This window comes from Eucyclogobius newberryi, unplaced genomic scaffold, assembly GCF_026437365.1.
Source record: "Eucyclogobius newberryi isolate DKJ021-1_F unplaced genomic scaffold, fEucNew1.0.hap1 SCAF_107, whole genome shotgun sequence".
Lineage (NCBI taxonomy): Eukaryota > Metazoa > Chordata > Actinopteri > Gobiiformes > Gobiidae > Eucyclogobius > Eucyclogobius newberryi.
In genome coordinates this window covers 234,476-251,614 of record NW_027315732.1, presented here as the reverse complement: position 1 = coordinate 251,614, position 17,139 = coordinate 234,476, and the positions used below count along the sequence as shown (strand labels likewise).

Below are 17,139 nucleotides of genomic sequence, written 5' to 3'. Positions count from 1 at the left end.
CTGGTTTAGACCTGGTTTAGACCTGGTTTAGTTCTGGTTTAGACCTGGTTTAGACCTGGTTTAGACCTGGTTCAGACCTGGTTCAGACCTGGTTTAGACCTGGTTTAGACCTGGTTTAGTTCTGGTTTAGACCTGGTTTAGACCTGGTTTAGACCTGGTTTAGACCTGGTTTAGTTCTGGTTTAGACCTGGTTTAGACCTGGTTTAGACCTGGTTTAGACCTGGTTTAGACCTGGTTAAGACCTGGTTTAGTTCTGGTTTAGACCTGGTTTAGACCTGGTTTAGACCTGGTTTAGACCTGGTTTAGTTCTGGTTTAGACCTGGTTTAGACCTGGTTTAGACCTGGTTCAGACCTGGTTTAGTCCTGGTTTAGACCTGGTTTAGTTCTGGTTTAGTTCTGGTTTAGACCTGGTTTAGACCTGGTTTAGTTCTGGTTTAGACCTGGTTTAGACCTGGTTTAGTTCTGGTTTAGACCTGGTTTAGACCTGGTTTAGACCTGGTTTAGACCTGGTTTAGACCTGGTTTAGTTCTGGTTTAGACCTGGTTTAGACCTGGTTTAGACCTGGTTTAGTTCTGGTTTAGACCTGGTTTAGACCTGGTTTAGACCTGGTTTAGACCTGGTTTAGTTCTGGTTTAGACCTGGTTTAGACCTGGTTTAGACCTGGTTTAGACCTGGTTTAGTTCTGGTTTAGACCTGGTTTAGACCTGGTTTAGACCTGGTTCAGACCTGGTTCAGTCCTGGTTTAGACCTGGTTTAGTTCTGGTTTAGACCTGGTTTAGACCTGGTTTAGACCTGGTTTAGTTCTGGTTTAGACCTGGTTTAGACCTGGTTTAGACCTGGTTCAGACCTGGTTCAGACCTGGTTCAGTCCTGGTTTAGACCTGGTTTAGTTCTGGTTTAGACCTGGTTTAGACCTGGTTTAGACCTGGTTTAGTTCTGGTTTAGACCTGGTTTAGACCTGGTTTAGGTCTGGTTTAGACCTGGTTTAGACCTGGTTTAGACCTGGTTTAGACCTGGTTTAGTTCTGGTTTAGACCTGGTTCAGTCCTGGATTAGACCTGGTTTAGTCCTGGTTTAGTTCTGGTTTAGACCTGTTTTAGACCTGGTTTAGACCTGGTTTAGACCTGGTTTAGACCTGGTTTAGACCTGGTTTAGTTCTGGTTTAGACCTGGTTTAGACCTGGTTCAGACCTGGTTCAGACCTGGTTTAGTCCTGGTTTAGACCTGGTTTAGACCTGGTTTAGTTCTGGTATAGACCTGGTTTAGACCTGGTTTAGACCTGGTTTAGACCTGGTTTAGTTCTGGTTTAGACCTGGTTTAGACCTGGTTTAGACCTGGTTTAGACCTGGTTTAGTTCTGGTTTAGACCTGGTTTAGACCTGGTTTAGACCTGGTTTAGACCTGGTTTAGTTCTGGTTTAGACCTGGTTTAGACCTGGTTTAGACCTGGTTTAGACCTGGTTTAGTTCTGGTTTAGACCTGGTTTAGACCTGGTTTAGACCTGGTTCAGACCTGGTTCAGTCCTGGTTTAGACCTGGTTTAGTTCTGGTTTAGACCTGGTTTAGACCTGGTTTAGTTCTGGTTTAGACCTGGTTTAGACCTGGTTTAGACCTGGTTCAGACCTGGTTCAGACCTGGTTCAGTCCTGGTTTAGACCTGGTTTAGTTCTGGTTTAGACCTGGTTTAGACCTGGTTTAAACCTTGTTTAGTTCTGGTTTAGACCTGGTTTAGACCTGGTTTAGGTCTGGTTTAGACCTGGTTTGGACCTGGTTTAGACCTGGTTTAGACCTGGTTTAGTTCTGGTTTAGACCTGGTTTAGACCTGGTTCAGATCTGGTTCAGACCTGGTTTAGTCCTGGTTTAGACCTGGTTTAGACCTGGTTTAGTTCTGGTATAGACCTGGTTTAGACCTGGTTTAGACCTGGTTTAGACCTGGTTTAGTTCTGGTTTAGACCTGGTTTAGACCTGGTTTAGACCTGGTTTAGTTCTGGTTTAGACCTGGTTTAGACCTGGTTTAGACCTGGTTTAGTTCTGGTTTAGACCTGGTTTAGACCTGGTTTAGACCTGGTTTAGACCTGGTTTAGTTCTGGTTTAGACCTGGTTTAGACCTGGTTTAGACCTGGTTTAGTTCTGGTTTAGACCTGGTTTAGACCTGGTTTAGACCTGGTTCAGACCTGGTTCAGTCCTGGTTTAGACCTGGTTTAGTTCTGGTTTAGACCTGGTTTAGACCTGGTTTAGACCTGGTTTAGACCTGGTTTAGACCTGGTTCAGACCTGGTTAAGACCTGGTTCAGTCCTGGTTTAGACCTGGTTTAGTTCTGGTTTAGACCTGGTTTAGACCTGGTTTAGACCTGGTTTAGTTCTGGTTTAGACCTGGTTTAGACCTGGTTTAGGTCTGGTTTAGACCTGGTTTAGACCTGGTTTAGACCTGGTTTAGACCTGGTTTAGTTCTGGTTTAGACCTGGTTTAGACCTGGTTTAGACCTGGTTCAGTCCTGGTTTGGACCTGGTTTAGACCTGGTTTAGACCTGGTTTAGTTCTGGTTTAGACCTGGTTTAGTTCTGGTTTAGACCTGTTTTAGACCTGGTTTAGACCTGGTTTAGACCTGGTTTAGACCTGGTTTAGACCTGGTTTAGTTCTGGTTTAGACCTGGTTTAGACCTGGTTTAGACCTGGTTCAGACCTGGTTCAGTCCTGGTTTAGACCTGGTTTAGTTCTGGTTTAGACCTGGTTTAGACCTGGTTTAGACCTGGTTTAGTTCTGGTTTAGACCTGGTTTAGACCTGGTTTAGACCTGGTTCAGACCTGGTTAAGACCTGGTTCAGTCCTGGTTTAGACCTGGTTTAGTTCTGGTTTAGACCTGGTTTAGACCTGGTTTAGACCTGGTTTAGTTCTGGTTTAGACCTGGTTTAGACCTGGTTTAGGTCTGGTTTAGACCTGGTTTAGACCTGGTTTAGACCTGGTTTAGACCTGGTTTAGTTCTGGTTTAGACCTGGTTTAGACCTGGTTTAGACCTGGTTCAGTCCTGGTTTAGACCTGGTTTAGTTCTGGTTTAGACCTGGTTTAGACCTGGTTTAGACCTGGTTTAGTTCTGGTTTAGACCTGTTTTAGACCTGGTTTAGACCTGGTTTAGACCTGGTTTAGACCTGGTTTAGACCTGGTTTAGTTCTGGTTTAGACCTGGTTTAGACCTGGTTCAGACCTGGTTCAGACCTGGTTTAGTCCTGGTTTAGACCTGGTTTAGACCTGGTTTAGTTCTGGTATAGACCTGGTTTAGACCTGGTTTAGACCTGGTTTAGACCTGGTTTAGTTCTGGTTTAGACCTGGTTTAGACCTGGTTTAGACCTGGTTTAGTTCTGGTTTAGACCTGGTTTAGACCTGGTTTAGACCTGGTTTAGTTCTGGTTTAGACCTGGTTTAGACCTGGTTTAGACCTGGTTTAGACCTGGTTTAGACCTGGTTTAGACCTGGTTTAGACCTGCTTTAGTTCTGGTTTAGACCTGGTTTAGACCTGGTTTAGACCTGGTTTAGTTCTGGTTTAGACCTGGTTTAGACCTGGTTTAGACCTGGTTTAGACCTGGTTTAGTTCTGGTTTAGACCTGGTTTAGACCTGGTTTAGACCTGGTTTAGTTCTGGTTTAGACCTGGTTTAGACCTGGTTTAGACCTGGTTTAGACCTGGTTTAGTTCTGGTTTAGACCTGGTTTAGACCTGGTTTAGACCTGGTTTAGTTCTGGTTTAGACCTGGTTTAGACCTGGTTTAGACCTGGTTTAGTTCTGGTTTAGACCTGGTTTAGACCTGGTTTAGACCTGGTTTAGTTCTGATTTAGACCTGGTTTAGACCTGGTTTAGACCTGGTTCAGACCTGGTTCAGTCCTGGTTTAGACCTGGTTTAGACCTGGTTTAGTTCTGGTTTAGACCTGGTTTAGTTCTGGTTTAGACCTGGTTTAGACCTGGTTTAGACCTGGTTTAGACCTGGTTTAGTTCTGGTTTAGACCTGGTTTAGACCTGGTTTAGACCTGGTTTAGACCTGGTTTAGTTCTGGTTTAGACCTGGTTTAGACCTGGTTTAGACCTGGTTTAGACCTGGTTTAGTTCTGGTTTAGACCTGGTTTAGTTCTGGTTTAGACCTGGTTTAGACCTGGTTTAGACCTGGTTAAGACCTGGTTTAGTCCTGGTTTAGACCTGGTTTAGACCTGGTTTAGTTCTGGTTTAGTTCTGGTTTAGACCTGGTTTAGACCCGGTTTAGTTCTGGTTTAGACCTGGTTTAGACCTGGTTTAGTTCTGGTTTAGTTCTGGTTTAGACCTGGTTTAGACCTGGTTTAGACCTGGTTTAGACCTGGTTTAGTTCTGGTTTAGACCTGGTTTAGTTCTGGTTTAGACCTGGTTTAGACCTGGTTTAGACCTGGTTTAGTTCTGGTTTAGACCTGGTTTAGACCTGGTTTAGACCTGGTTTAGACCTGGTTTAGTTCTGGTTTAGACCTGGTTTAGACCTGGTTTAGACCTGGTTTAGACCTGGTTTAGTTCTGGTTTAGACCTGGTTTAGACCTGGTTTAGACCTGGTTTAGTTCTGGTTTAGACCTGGTTTAGACCTGGTTTAGACCTGGTTCAGACCTGGTTTAGTCCTGGTTTAGACCTGGTTTAGTTCTGGTTTAGACCTGGTTTAGACCTGGTTTAGACCTGGTTTAGACCTGGTTCAGACCTGGTTCAGACCTGGTTTAGTCCTGGTTTAGACCTGGTTTAGACCTGGTTTAGACCTGGTTTAGTTCTGGTTTAGACCTGATTTAGACCTGGTTTAGACCTGGTTTAGACCTGGTTTAGACCTGGTTTAGTTCTGGTTTAGTTCTGGTTTAGACCTGGTTTAGACCTGGTTTAGACCTGGTTTAGACCTGGTTCAGACCTGGTTTAGTCCTGGTTTAGACCTGGTTTAGTTCTGGTTTAGACCTGGTTTAGACCTGGTTTAGACCTGGTTTAGTTCTGGTTTAGACCTGGTTTAGACCTGGTTTAGTTCTGGTTTAGACCTGGTTTAGACCTGGTTTAGACCTGGTTTAGTTCTGGTTTAGACCTGGTTTAGACCTGGTTTAGACCTGGTTTAGACCTGGTTTGGACCTGGTTTAGACCTGGTTTAGACCTGGTTTAGACCTGGTTTAGTTCTGGTTTAGACCTGGTTTAGACCTGGTTTAGACCTGGTTTAGACCTGGTTTAGACCTGGTTTAGTTCTGGTTTAGACCTGGTTTAGACCTGGTTTAGACCTGGTTTAGACCTGGTTTAGACCTGGTTTAGTTCTGGTTTAGACCTGGTTTAGACCTGGTTTAGACCTGGTTTAGTTCTGGTTTAGACCTGGTTTAGACCTGGTTTAGACCTGGTTCAGACCTGGTTTAGTCCTGGTTTAGACCTGGTTTAGTTCTGGTTTAGACCTGGTTTAGACCTGGTTTAGACCTGGTTTAGTTCTGGTTTAGACCTGGTTTAGACCTGGTTTAGACCTGGTTTAGACCTGGTTCAGACCTGGTTCAGACCTGGTTTAGTCCTGGTTTAGACCTGGTTTAGTTCTGGTTTAGACCTGGTTTAGACCTGGTTTAGACCTGGTTTAGTTCTGGTTTAGACCTGGTTTAGACCTGGTTTAGACCTGGTTTAGACCTGGTTTAGACCTGGTTTAGTTCTGGTTTAGTTCTGGTTTAGACCTGGTTTAGACCTGGTTTAGACCTGGTTTAGTTCTGGTTTAGTTCTGGTTTAGACCTGGTTCAGACCTGGTTTAGTCCTGGTTTAGACCTGGTTTAGTTCTGGTTTAGACCTGGTTTAGACCTGGTTTAGACCTGGTTTAGTTCTGGTTTAGACCTGGTTTAGACCTGGTTTAGTTCTGGTTTAGACCTGGTTTAGACCTGGTTTAGACCTGGTTTAGGTCTGGTTTAGACCTGGTTTAGACCTGGTTTAGACCTGGTTTAGACCTGGTATAGACCTGGTTTAGTTCTGGTTTAGACCTGGTTTAGACCTGGTTTAGACCTGGTTTAGACCTGGTTTAGTTCTGGTTTAGACCTGGTTTAGACCTGGTTTAGACCTGGTTTAGACCTGGTTTAGTTCTGGTTTAGACCTGGTTTAGACCTGGTTTAGACCTGGTTTAGACCTGGTTTAGACCTGGTTTAGTTCTGGTTTAGACCTGGTTTAGACCTGGTTTAGACCTGGTTTAGTTCTGGTTTAGACCTGGTTTAGACCTGGTTTAGACCTGGTTGAGACCTGGTTTAGTCCTGGTTTAGACCTGGTTTAGTTCTGGTTTAGACCTGGTTTAGACCTGGTTTAGACCTGGTTTAGACCTGGTTTAGACCTGGTTTAGACCTGGTTTAGTTCTGGTTTAGACCTGGTTTAGACCTGGTTTAGACCTGGTTTAGTTCTGGTTTAGACCTGGTTTAGACCTGGTTTAGACCTGGTTCAGACCTGGTTTAGTCCTGGTTTAGACCTGGTTTAGTTCTGGTTTAGACCTGGTTTAGACCTGGTTTAGACCTGGTTTAGTTTTGGTTTAGACCTGGTTTAGACCTGGTTTAGACCTGGTTCAGACCTGGTTTAGACCTGGTTTAGACCTGGTTTAGTTCTGGTTTGGACCTGGTTTAGACCTGGTTTAGACCTGGTTTAGTTCTGGTTTAGACCTGGTTTAGACCTGGTTTAGTTCTGGTTTAGACCTGGTTTAGACCTGGTTTAGACCTGGTTTAGTTCTGGTTTAGACCTGGTTTAGACCTGGTTTAGACCTGGTTTAGACCTGGTTTAGACCTGGTTTAGTTCTGGTTTAGACCTGGTTTAGACCTGGTTTAGACCTGGTTTAGACCTGGTTTAGACCTGGTTTAGTTCTGGTTTAGACCTGGTTTAGACCTGGTTTAGACCTGGTTTAGACCTGGTTTAGACCTGGTTTAGTTCTGGTTTAGACCTGGTTTAGACCTGGTTTAGACCTGGTTTAGTTCTGGTTTAGACCTGGTTTAGACCTGGTTTAGACCTGGTTCAGACCTGGTTTAGTCCTGGTTTAGACCTGGTTTAGTTCTGGTTTAGACCTGGTTTAGACCTGGTTTAGACCTGGTTTAGTTCTGGTTTAGACCTGGTTTAGACCTGGTTTAGACCTGGTTTAGACCTGGTTTAGACCTGGTTTAGTTCTGGTTTAGTTCTGGTTTAGACCTGGTTTAGACCTGGTTTAGACCTGGTTTAGACCTGGTTCAGACCTGGTTTAGTCCTGGTTTAGACCTGGTTTAGTTCTGGTTTAGACCTGGTTTAGACCTGGTTTAGTTCTGGTTTAGACCTGGTTTAGACCTGGTTTAGACCTGGTTTAGTTCTGGTTTAGACCTGGTTTAGACCTGGTTTAGACCTGGTTTAGACCTGGTTTAGTTCTGGTTTAGACCTGGTTTAGACCTGGTTTAGACCTGGTTTAGACCTGGTTTAGTTCTGGTTTAGACCTGGTTTAGACCTGGTTTAGACCTGGTTTAGACCTGGTTTAGACCTGGTTTAGTTCTGGTTTAGACCTGGTTTAGACCTGGTTTAGACCTGGTTTAGTTCTGGTTTAGACCTGGTTTAGACCTGGTTTAGTTCTGGTTTAGACCTTGTTTAGACCTGGTTTAGACCTGGTTTAGACCTGGTTTAGACCTGGTTTAGACCTGGTTTAGTTCTGGTTTAGACCTGGTTTAGACCTGGTTTAGACCTGGTTTAGTTCTGGTTTAGACCTGGTTTAGACCTGGTTTAGACCTGGTTCAGACCTGGTTTAGTCCTGGTTTAGACCTGGTTTAGTTCTGGTTTAGACCTGGTTTAGACCTGGTTTAGACCTGGTTTAGTTCTGGTTTAGACCTGGTTTAGACCTGGTTTAGACCTGGTTCAGACCTGGTTTAGTCCTGGTTTAGACCTGGTTTAGTTTTGGTTTAGACCTGGTTTAGACCTGGTTTAGACCTGGTTCAGACCTGGTTTAGACCTGGTTTAGACCTGGTTTAGTTCTGGTTTAGACCTGGTTTAGTTCTGGTTTAGACCTGGTTTAGACCTGGTTTAGACCTGGTTTAGACCTGGTTTAGACCTGGTTTAGACCTGGTTTAGACCTGGTTTAGTTCTGGTTTAGACCTGGTTTAGTTCTGGTTCAGACCTGGTTTAGACCTGGTTCAGACCTGGTTTAGACCTGGTTTAGACCTGGTTTAGTCCTGGTTTAGACCTGGTTTAGACCTGGTTTAGACCTGGTTTAGACCTGGTTCAGACCTGGTTTAGACCTGGTTTAGACCTGGTTTAGTTCTGGTTTAGACCTGGTTTAGACCTGGTTTAGACCTGGTTTAGTTCTGGTTTAGACCTGGTTTAGACCTGGTTTAGACCTGGTTCAGACCTGGTTAAGACCTGGTTCAGTCCTGGTTTAGACCTGGTTTAGTTCTGGTTTAGACCTGGTTTAGACCTGGTTTAGACCTGGTTTAGTTCTGGTTTAGACCTGGTTTAGACCTGGTTTAGGTCTGGTTTAGACCTGGTTTAGACCTGGTTTAGACCTGGTTTAGGTCTGGTTTAGACCTGGTTTAGACCTGGTTTAGACCTGGTTTAGACCTGGTTTAGTTCTGGTTTAGACCTGGTTTAGACCTGGTTTAGACCTGGTTCAGTCCTGGTTTAGACCTGGTTTAGTTCTGGTTTAGACCTGGTTTAGACCTGGTTTAGACCTGGTTTAGTTCTGGTTTAGACCTGTTTTAGACCTGGTTTAGACCTGGTTTAGACCTGGTTTAGACCTGGTTTAGACCTGGTTTAGTTCTGGTTTAGACCTGGTTTAGACCTGGTTCAGACCTGGTTCAGACCTGGTTTAGTCCTGGTTTAGACCTGGTTTAGACCTGGTTTAGTTCTGGTATAGACCTGGTTTAGACCTGGTTTAGACCTGGTTTAGACCTGGTTTAGTTCTGGTTTAGACCTGGTTTAGACCTGGTTTAGACCTGGTTTAGTTCTGGTTTAGACCTGGTTTAGACCTGGTTTAGACCTGGTTTAGTTCTGGTTTAGACCTGGTTTAGACCTGGTTTAGACCTGGTTTAGACCTGGTTTAGACCTGGTTTAGACCTGCTTTAGTTCTGGTTTAGACCTGGTTTAGACCTGGTTTAGACCTGGTTTAGTTCTGGTTTAGACCTGGTTTAGACCTGGTTTAGACCTGGTTTAGACCTGGTTTAGTTCTGGTTTAGACCTGGTTTAGACCTGGTTTAGACCTGGTTTAGTTCTGGTTTAGACCTGGTTTAGACCTGGTTTAGACCTGGTTTAGACCTGGTTTAGTTCTGGTTTAGACCTGGTTTAGACCTGGTTTAGACCTGGTTTAGTTCTGGTTTAGACCTGGTTTAGACCTGGTTTAGACCTGGTTTAGTTCTGGTTTAGACCTGGTTTAGACCTGGTTTAGACCTGGTTTAGTTCTGATTTAGACCTGGTTTAGACCTGGTTTAGACCTGGTTCAGACCTGGTTCAGTCCTGGTTTAGACCTGGTTTAGACCTGGTTTAGTTCTGGTTTAGACCTGGTTTAGTTCTGGTTTAGACCTGGTTTAGACCTGGTTTAGACCTGGTTTAGACCTGGTTTAGTTCTGGTTTAGACCTGGTTTAGACCTGGTTTAGACCTGGTTTAGACCTGGTTTAGTTCTGGTTTAGACCTGGTTTAGACCTGGTTTAGACCTGGTTTAGACCTGGTTTAGTTCTGGTTTAGACCTGGTTTAGTTCTGGTTTAGACCTGGTTTAGACCTGGTTTAGACCTGGTTAAGACCTGGTTTAGTCCTGGTTTAGACCTGGTTTAGACCTGGTTTAGTTCTGGTTTAGTTCTGGTTTAGACCTGGTTTAGACCCGGTTTAGTTCTGGTTTAGACCTGGTTTAGACCTGGTTTAGTTCTGGTTTAGTTCTGGTTTAGACCTGGTTTAGACCTGGTTTAGACCTGGTTTAGACCTGGTTTAGTTCTGGTTTAGACCTGGTTTAGTTCTGGTTTAGACCTGGTTTAGACCTGGTTTAGACCTGGTTTAGTTCTGGTTTAGACCTGGTTTAGACCTGGTTTAGACCTGGTTTAGACCTGGTTTAGTTCTGGTTTAGACCTGGTTTAGACCTGGTTTAGACCTGGTTTAGACCTGGTTTAGTTCTGGTTTAGACCTGGTTTAGACCTGGTTTAGACCTGGTTCAGACCTGGTTTAGTCCTGGTTTAGACCTGGTTTAGTTCTGGTTTAGACCTGGTTTAGACCTGGTTTAGACCTGGTTTAGTTCTGGTTTAGACCTGGTTTAGACCTGGTTTAGACCTGGTTTAGACCTGGTTCAGACCTGGTTCAGACCTGGTTTAGTCCTGGTTTAGACCTGGTTTAGACCTGGTTTAGACCTGGTTTAGTTCTGGTTTAGACCTGGTTTAGACCTGGTTTAGACCTGGTTTAGACCTGGTTTAGACCTGGTTTAGTTCTGGTTTAGTTCTGGTTTAGACCTGGTTTAGACCTGGTTTAGACCTGGTTTAGTTCTGGTTTAGACCTGGTTTAGACCTGGTTTAGACCTGGTTTAGTTCTGGTTTAGACCTGGTTTAGACCTGGTTTAGTTCTGGTTTAGACCTGGTTTAGACTTGGTTTAGACCTGGTTTAGTTCTGGTTTAGACCTGGTTTAGACCTGGTTTAGACCTGGTTTAGACCTGGTTTAGACCTGGTTTAGACCTGGTTTAGTTCTGGTTTAGACCTGGTTTAGACCTGGTTTAGACCTGGTTTAGACCTGGTTTAGACCTGGTTTAGTTCTGGTTTAGACCTGGTTTAGACCTGGTTTAGACCTGGTTTAGTTCTGGTTTAGACCTGGTTTAGACCTGGTTTAGACCTGGTTCAGACCTGGTTTAGTCCTGGTTTAGACCTGGTTTAGTTCTGGTTTAGACCTGGTTTAGACCTGGTTTAGACCTGGTTTAGTTCTGGTTTAGACCTGGTTTAGACCTGGTTTAGACCTGGTTTAGACCTGGTTCAGACCTGGTTCAGACCTGGTTTAGTCCTGGTTTAGACCTGGTTTAGTTCTGGTTTAGACCTGGTTTAGACCTGGTTTAGACCTGGTTTAGTTCTGGTTTAGACCTGGTTTAGACCTGGTTTAGACCTGGTTTAGACCTGGTTTAGACCTGGTTTAGTTCTGGTTTAGTTCTGGTTTAGACCTGGTTTAGACCTGGTTTAGACCTGGTTTAGACCTGGTTCAGACCTGGTTTAGTCCTGGTTTAGACCTGGTTTAGTTCTGGTTTAGACCTGGTTTAGACCTGGTTTAGACCTGGTTTAGTTCTGGTTTAGACCTGGTTTAGACCTGGTTTAGTTCTGGTTTAGACCTGGTTTAGACCTGGTTTAGACCTGGTTTAGGTCTGGTTTAGACCTGGTTTAGACCTGGTTTAGACCTGGTTTAGACCTGGTATAGACCTGGTTTAGTTCTGGTTTAGACCTGGTTTAGACCTGGTTTAGACCTGGTTTAGACCTGGTTTAGACCTGGTTTAGTTCTGGTTTAGACCTGGTTTAGACCTGGTTTAGACCTGGTTTAGACCTGGTTTAGTTCTGGTTTAGTTCTGGTTTAGACCTGGTTTAGACCTGGTTTAGACCTGGTTTAGTTCTGGTTTAGACCTGGTTTAGACCTGGTTTAGACCTGGTTGAGACCTGGTTTAGTCCTGGTTTAGACCTGGTTTAGTTCTGGTTTAGACCTGGTTTAGACCTGGTTTAGACCTGGTTTAGACCTGGTTTAGACCTGGTTTAGTTCTGGTTTAGACCTGGTTTAGACCTGGTTTAGACCTGGTTTAGTTCTGGTTTAGACCTGTTTAGACCTGGTTTAGACCTGGTTCAGACCTGGTTTAGACCTGGTTTAGACCTGGTTCAGACCTGGTTTAGACCTGGTTTAGTTCTGGTTTAGACCTGGTTTAGACCTGGTTTAGACCTGGTTTAGACCTGGTTTAGACCTGGTTCAGACCTGGTTTAGACCTGGTTTAGACCTGGTTTAGTTCTGGTTTAGACCTGGTTTAGACCTGGTTTAGACCTGGTTTAGTTCTGGTTTAGACCTGGTTTAGACCTGGTTTAGTTCTGGTTTAGACCTGGTTTAGACCTGGTTTAGACCTGGTTTAGTTCTGGTTTAGACCTGGTTTAGACCTGGTTTAGACCTGGTTTAGACCTGGTTTAGACCTGGTTTAGACCTGGTTTAGTTCTGGTTTAGACCTGGTTTAGACCTGGTTTAGACCTGGTTTAGACCTGGTTTAGACCTGGTTTAGTTCTGGTTTAGACCTGGTTTAGACCTGGTTTAGACCTGGTTTAGACCTGGTTTAGTTCTGGTTTAGACCTGGTTTAGACCTGGTTTAGACCTGGTTTAGTTCTGGTTTAGACCTGGTTTAGACCTGGTTTAGACCTGGTTCAGACCTGGTTTAGTCCTGGTTTAGACCTGGTTTAGTTCTGGTTTAGACCTGGTTTAGACCTGGTTTAGACCTGGTTTAGTTCTGGTTTAGACCTGGTTTAGACCTGGTTTAGACCTGGTTTAGACCTGGTTCAGACCTGGTTCAGACCTGGTTTAGTCCTGGTTTAGACCTGGTTTAGTTCTGGTTTAGACCTGGTTTAGACCTGGTTTAGACCTGGTTTAGTTCTGGTTTAGACCTGGTTTAGACCTGGTTTAGACCTGGTTTAGACCTGGTTTAGACCTGGTTTAGTTCTGGTTTAGTTCTGGTTTAGACCTGGTTTAGACCTGGTTTAGACCTGGTTTAGACCTGGTTCAGACCTGGTTTAGTCCTGGTTTAGACCTGGTTTAGTTCTGGTTTAGACCTGGTTTAGACCTGGTTTAGACCTGGTTTAGTTCTGGTTTAGACCTGGTTTAGACCTGGTTTAGTTCTGGTTTAGACCTGGTTTAGACCTGGTTTAGACCTGGTTTAGTTCTGGTTTAGACCTGGTTTAGACCTGGTTTAGTTCTGGTTTAGACCTGGTTTAGACCTGGTTTAGACCTGGTTTAGTTCTGGTTTAGACCTGGTTTAGACCTGGTTTAGACCTGGTTTAGACCTGGTTTAGACCTGGTTTAGTTCTGGTTTAGACCTGGTTTAGACCTGGTTTAGACCTGGTTTAGACCTGGTTTAGTTCTGGTTTAGACCTGGTTTAGACCTGGTTTAGACCTGGTTTAGACCTGGTTTAGACCTGGTTTAGTTCTGGTTTAGACCTGGTTTAGACCTGGTTTAGACCTGGTTTAGTTCTGGTTTAGACCTGGTTTAGACCTGGTTTAGACCTGGTTCAGACCTGGTTTAGTCCTGGTTTAGACCTGGTTTAGTTCTGGTTTAGACCTGGTTTAGACCTGGTTTAGACCTGGTTTAGACCTGGTTTAGACCTGGTTTAGACCTGGTTTAGACCTGGTTTAGTTCTGGTTTAGACCTGGTTTAGACCTGGTTTAGACCTGGTTTAGTTCTGGTTTAGACCTGGTTTAGACCTGGTTTAGACCTGGTTCAGACCTGGTTTAGTCCTGGTTTAGACCTGGTTTAGTTCTGGTTTAGACCTGGTTTAGACCTGGTTTAGACCTGGTTTAGTTCTGGTTTAGACCTGGTTTAGACCTGGTTTAGACCTGGTTCAGACCTGGTTTAGTCCTGGTTTAGACCTGGTTTAGTTTTGGTTTAGACCTGGTTTAGACCTGGTTTAGACCTGGTTTAGACCTGGTTTAGTTCTGGTTTAGACCTGGTTTAGACCTGGTTTAGACCTGGTTTAGACCTGGTTTAGACCTGGTTTAGACCTGGTTTAGTTCTGGTTTAGACCTGGTTTAGACCTGGTTTAGACCTGGTTTAGTTCTGGTTTAGACCTGGTTTAGACCTGGTTTAGACCTGGTTTAGACCTGGTTTAGACCTGGTTTAGACCTGGTTTAGTTCTGGTTTAGACCTGGTTTAGACCTGGTTTAGACCTGGTTTAGTTCTGGTTTAGACCTGGTTTAGACCTGGTTTAGACCTGGTTTAGACCTGGTTTAGTTCTGGTTTAGACCTGGTTTAGACCTGGTTTAGACCTGGTTTAGTTCTGGTTTAGACCTGGTTTAGACCTGGTTTAGACCTGGTTTAGACCTGGTTTAGACCTGGTTTAGACCTGGTTTAGTTCTGGTTTAGACCTGGTTTAGACCTGGTTTAGACCTGGTTTAGTTCTGGTTTAGACCTGGTTTAGACCTGGTTTAGACCTGGTTTAGACCTGGTTTAGACCTGGTTTAGACCTGGTTTAGTTCTGGTTTAGACCTGGTTTAGACCTGGTTTAGACCTGGTTTAGTTCTGGTTTAGACCTGGTTTAGACCTGGTTTAGACCTGGTTTAGACCTGGTTTAGTTCTGGTTTAGACCTGGTTTAGACCTGGTTTAGACCTGGTTTAGTTCTGGTTTAGACCTGGTTTAGACCTGGTTTAGACCTGGTTTAGACCTGGTTTAGACCTGGTTTAGACCTGGTTTAGTTCTGGTTTAGACCTGGTTTAGACCTGGTTTAGACCTGGTTTAGTTCTGGTTTAGACCTGGTTTAGACCTGGTTTAGACCTGGTTTAGACCTGGTTTAGACCTGGTTTAGTTCTGGTTTAGACCTGGTTTAGACCTGGTTTAGACCTGGTTTAGACCTGGTTTAGTTCTGGTTTAGACCTGGTTTAGACCTGGTTTAGACCTGGTTTAGACCTGGTTTAGTTCTGGTTTAGACCTGGTTTAGACCTGGTTTAGACCTGGTTTAGTTCTGGTTTAGACCTGGTTTAGACCTGGTTTAGACCTGGTTTAGACCTGGTTTAGACCTGGTTTAGACCTGGTTTAGTTCTGGTTTAGACCTGGTTTAGACCTGGTTTAGACCTGGTTTAGTTCTGGTTTAGACCTGGTTTAGACCTGGTTTAGTTCTGGTTTAGACCTGGTTTAGACCTGGTTTAGACCTGGTTTAGACCTGGTTTAGACCTGGTTTAGACCTTCTCACTCTCAGGTGTCATTAAAAGCAGATCTTATCCAGACTCTGAGGCGAGGGAGCAATTTCCTGTCGCTGCCGTTGAGTTTTATCACAGGATTTTATAAAAGCGCCGTATCTTCAGCTCCAACGGCAGATTAACAAATAAAACACGAGTGTAACAACCTGTGAGTCCTGGTCTGGTCCTGGTCCTGGTCTGGTCCTGGTCCTGGTCTGGTCCTGGTCCTGGTCCTGGTCCTGGTCTGGTCCTGGTCCTGGTCCTGGTCCTGGTCCTGGTCCTGGTCCTGGTCCTGGTCCTGGTCCTGGTCTGGTCCTGGTCTGGTCCTGGTCTGGTCTGGTCTGGTCCTGGTCCTGGTCCTGGTCCTGGTCTGGTCCTGGTCCTGGTCCTGGTCCTGGTCTGGTCCTGGTCTGGTCCTGGTCCTGGTCCTGGTCTGGTCCTGGTCTGGTCCTGGTCTGGTCCTGGTCCTGGTCTGGTCCTGGTCTGGTCCTGGTCCTGGTCCTGGTCCTGGTCCTGGTCTGGTCCTGGTCTGGTCCTGGTCTGGTCCTGGTCTGGTCCTGGTCCTGGTCCTGGTCTGGTCCTGGTCCTGGTCTGGTCCTGGTCCTGGTCCTGGTCTGGTCCTGGTCTGGTCCTGGTCCTGGTCCTGGTCTGGTCCTGGTCTGGTCCTGGTCTGGTCCTGGTCCTGGTCTGGTCCTGGTCTGGTCCTGGTCTGGTCCTGGTCTGGTCCTGGTCCTGGTCTGGTCCTGGTCTGGTCCTGGTCTGGTCCTGGTCCTGGTCCTGGTCCTGGTCCTGGTCCTGGTCTGGTCCTGGTCTGGTCCTGGTCTGGTCCTGGTCCTGGTCCTGGTCTGGTCCTGGTCCTGGTCTGGTCCTGGTCTGGTCCTGGTCTGGTCCTGGTCTGGTCCTGGTCCTGGTCCTGGTCTGGTCCTGGTCCTGGTCCTGGTCTGGTCCTGGTCCTGGTCTGGTCCTGGTCCTGGTCTGGTCCTGGTCCTGGTCTGGTCCTGGTCCTGGTCCTGGTCTGGTCCTGGTCCTGGTCTGGTCCTGGTCCTGGTCCTGGTCCTGGTCCTGGTCTGGTCCTGGTCTGGTCCTGGTCCTGGTCCTGGTCTGGTCCTGGTCTGGTCCTGGTCTGGTCCTGGTCCTGGTCTGGTCCTGGTCTGGTCCTGGTCTGGTCCTGGTCTGGTCCTGGTCCTGGTCTGGTCCTGGTCTGGTCCTGGTCTGGTCCTGGTCCTGGTCCTGGTCCTGGTCCTGGTCTGGTCCTGGTCTGGTCCTGGTCTGGTCCTGGTCCTGGTCCTGGTCCTGGTCTGGTCCTGGTCCTGGTCCTGGTCTGGTCCTGGTCTGGTCCTGGTCTGGTCCTGGTCTGGTCCTGGTCCTGGTCCTGGTCTGGTCCTGGTCCTGGTCCTGGTCTGGTCCTGGTCCTGGTCTGGTCCTGGTCTGGTCCTGGTCCTGGTCTGGTCCTGGTCCTGGTCCTGGTCTGGTCCTGGTCCTGGTCCTGGTCTGGTCCTGGTCCTGGTCTGGTCCTGGTCCTGGTCTGGTCCTGGTCCTGGTCCTGGTCCTGGTCCTGGTCTGGTCCTGGTCTGGTCCTGGTCCTGGTCCTGGTCTGGTCCTGGTCTGGTCCTGGTCCTGGTCTGGTCCTGGTCCTGGTCTGGTCCTGGTCCTGGTCTGGTCCTGGTCCTGGTCTGGTCCTGGTCTGGTCCTGGTCCTGGTCCTGGTCCTGGTCTGGTCCTGGTCCTGGTCTGGTCCTGGTCCTGGTCCTGGTCCAGGACTTGCCCAGCTGCCACTTGTGAGCACACATCGTCTCCATCATCCAAATGGGAAGAGTCGGCTCCAACATCGCGATGCCCATGTTCCCGAAACAGATCGCTCCTGGAACAAGAGGGAATTATGAGACAATTCAAATATAATAATTACTTTCTAACATCCAGGACCAGGACCAGGACCAGGACCAGGACCAGGACCAGGACCAGGACCAGGACCAGGACCAGGACCAGGACCAGGACCAGGACCAGGACCAGGACCAGGACCAGGAGCTTCTGAAGGTGGTTCACCTGCAGCGATGATGATGTACGGGTCCTTCATGAGCGTGAGCAGAGGAGTTCCCGTCTGACTCTGAAACACAAACAGGCTCCTCCTTTTACTGCATGTGATCCCACATCTGTCCAGAGAGGGCGAAAGGGGGCGAGGGGGCAAGAGGGGGCGAGGGGGCGAGAGGGCGAGAGGGGACGAGAGGGCGAGAGGGGGCGAGAGGGCGAGAGGGGGCGAGAGGGCGAGAGGGGGCGAGAGGGGGCAAGAGGGGGCGAGAGGGCGAGAGGG

General features: G+C 46.5%; 1 protein-coding gene across 1 annotated transcript in view; it reads right to left on the bottom strand.

The window, feature by feature from the left end:
- The window catches only part of slc18a2 (solute carrier family 18 member 2), an 81,565-nt gene that overhangs the window by 33,598 nt on the left and 30,828 nt on the right, over positions 1-17,139 (bottom strand). Inside the window, exons 8-9 of the mRNA XM_072432250.1 lie at positions 16,875-16,935; positions 16,597-16,692 (exon numbers count right to left, since the gene is read on the bottom strand). Coding sequence (XP_072288351.1) covers positions 16,597-16,692; positions 16,875-16,935 — 157 coding nt within the window. The remainder of the gene's footprint in view (positions 1-16,596; positions 16,693-16,874; positions 16,936-17,139) is intronic.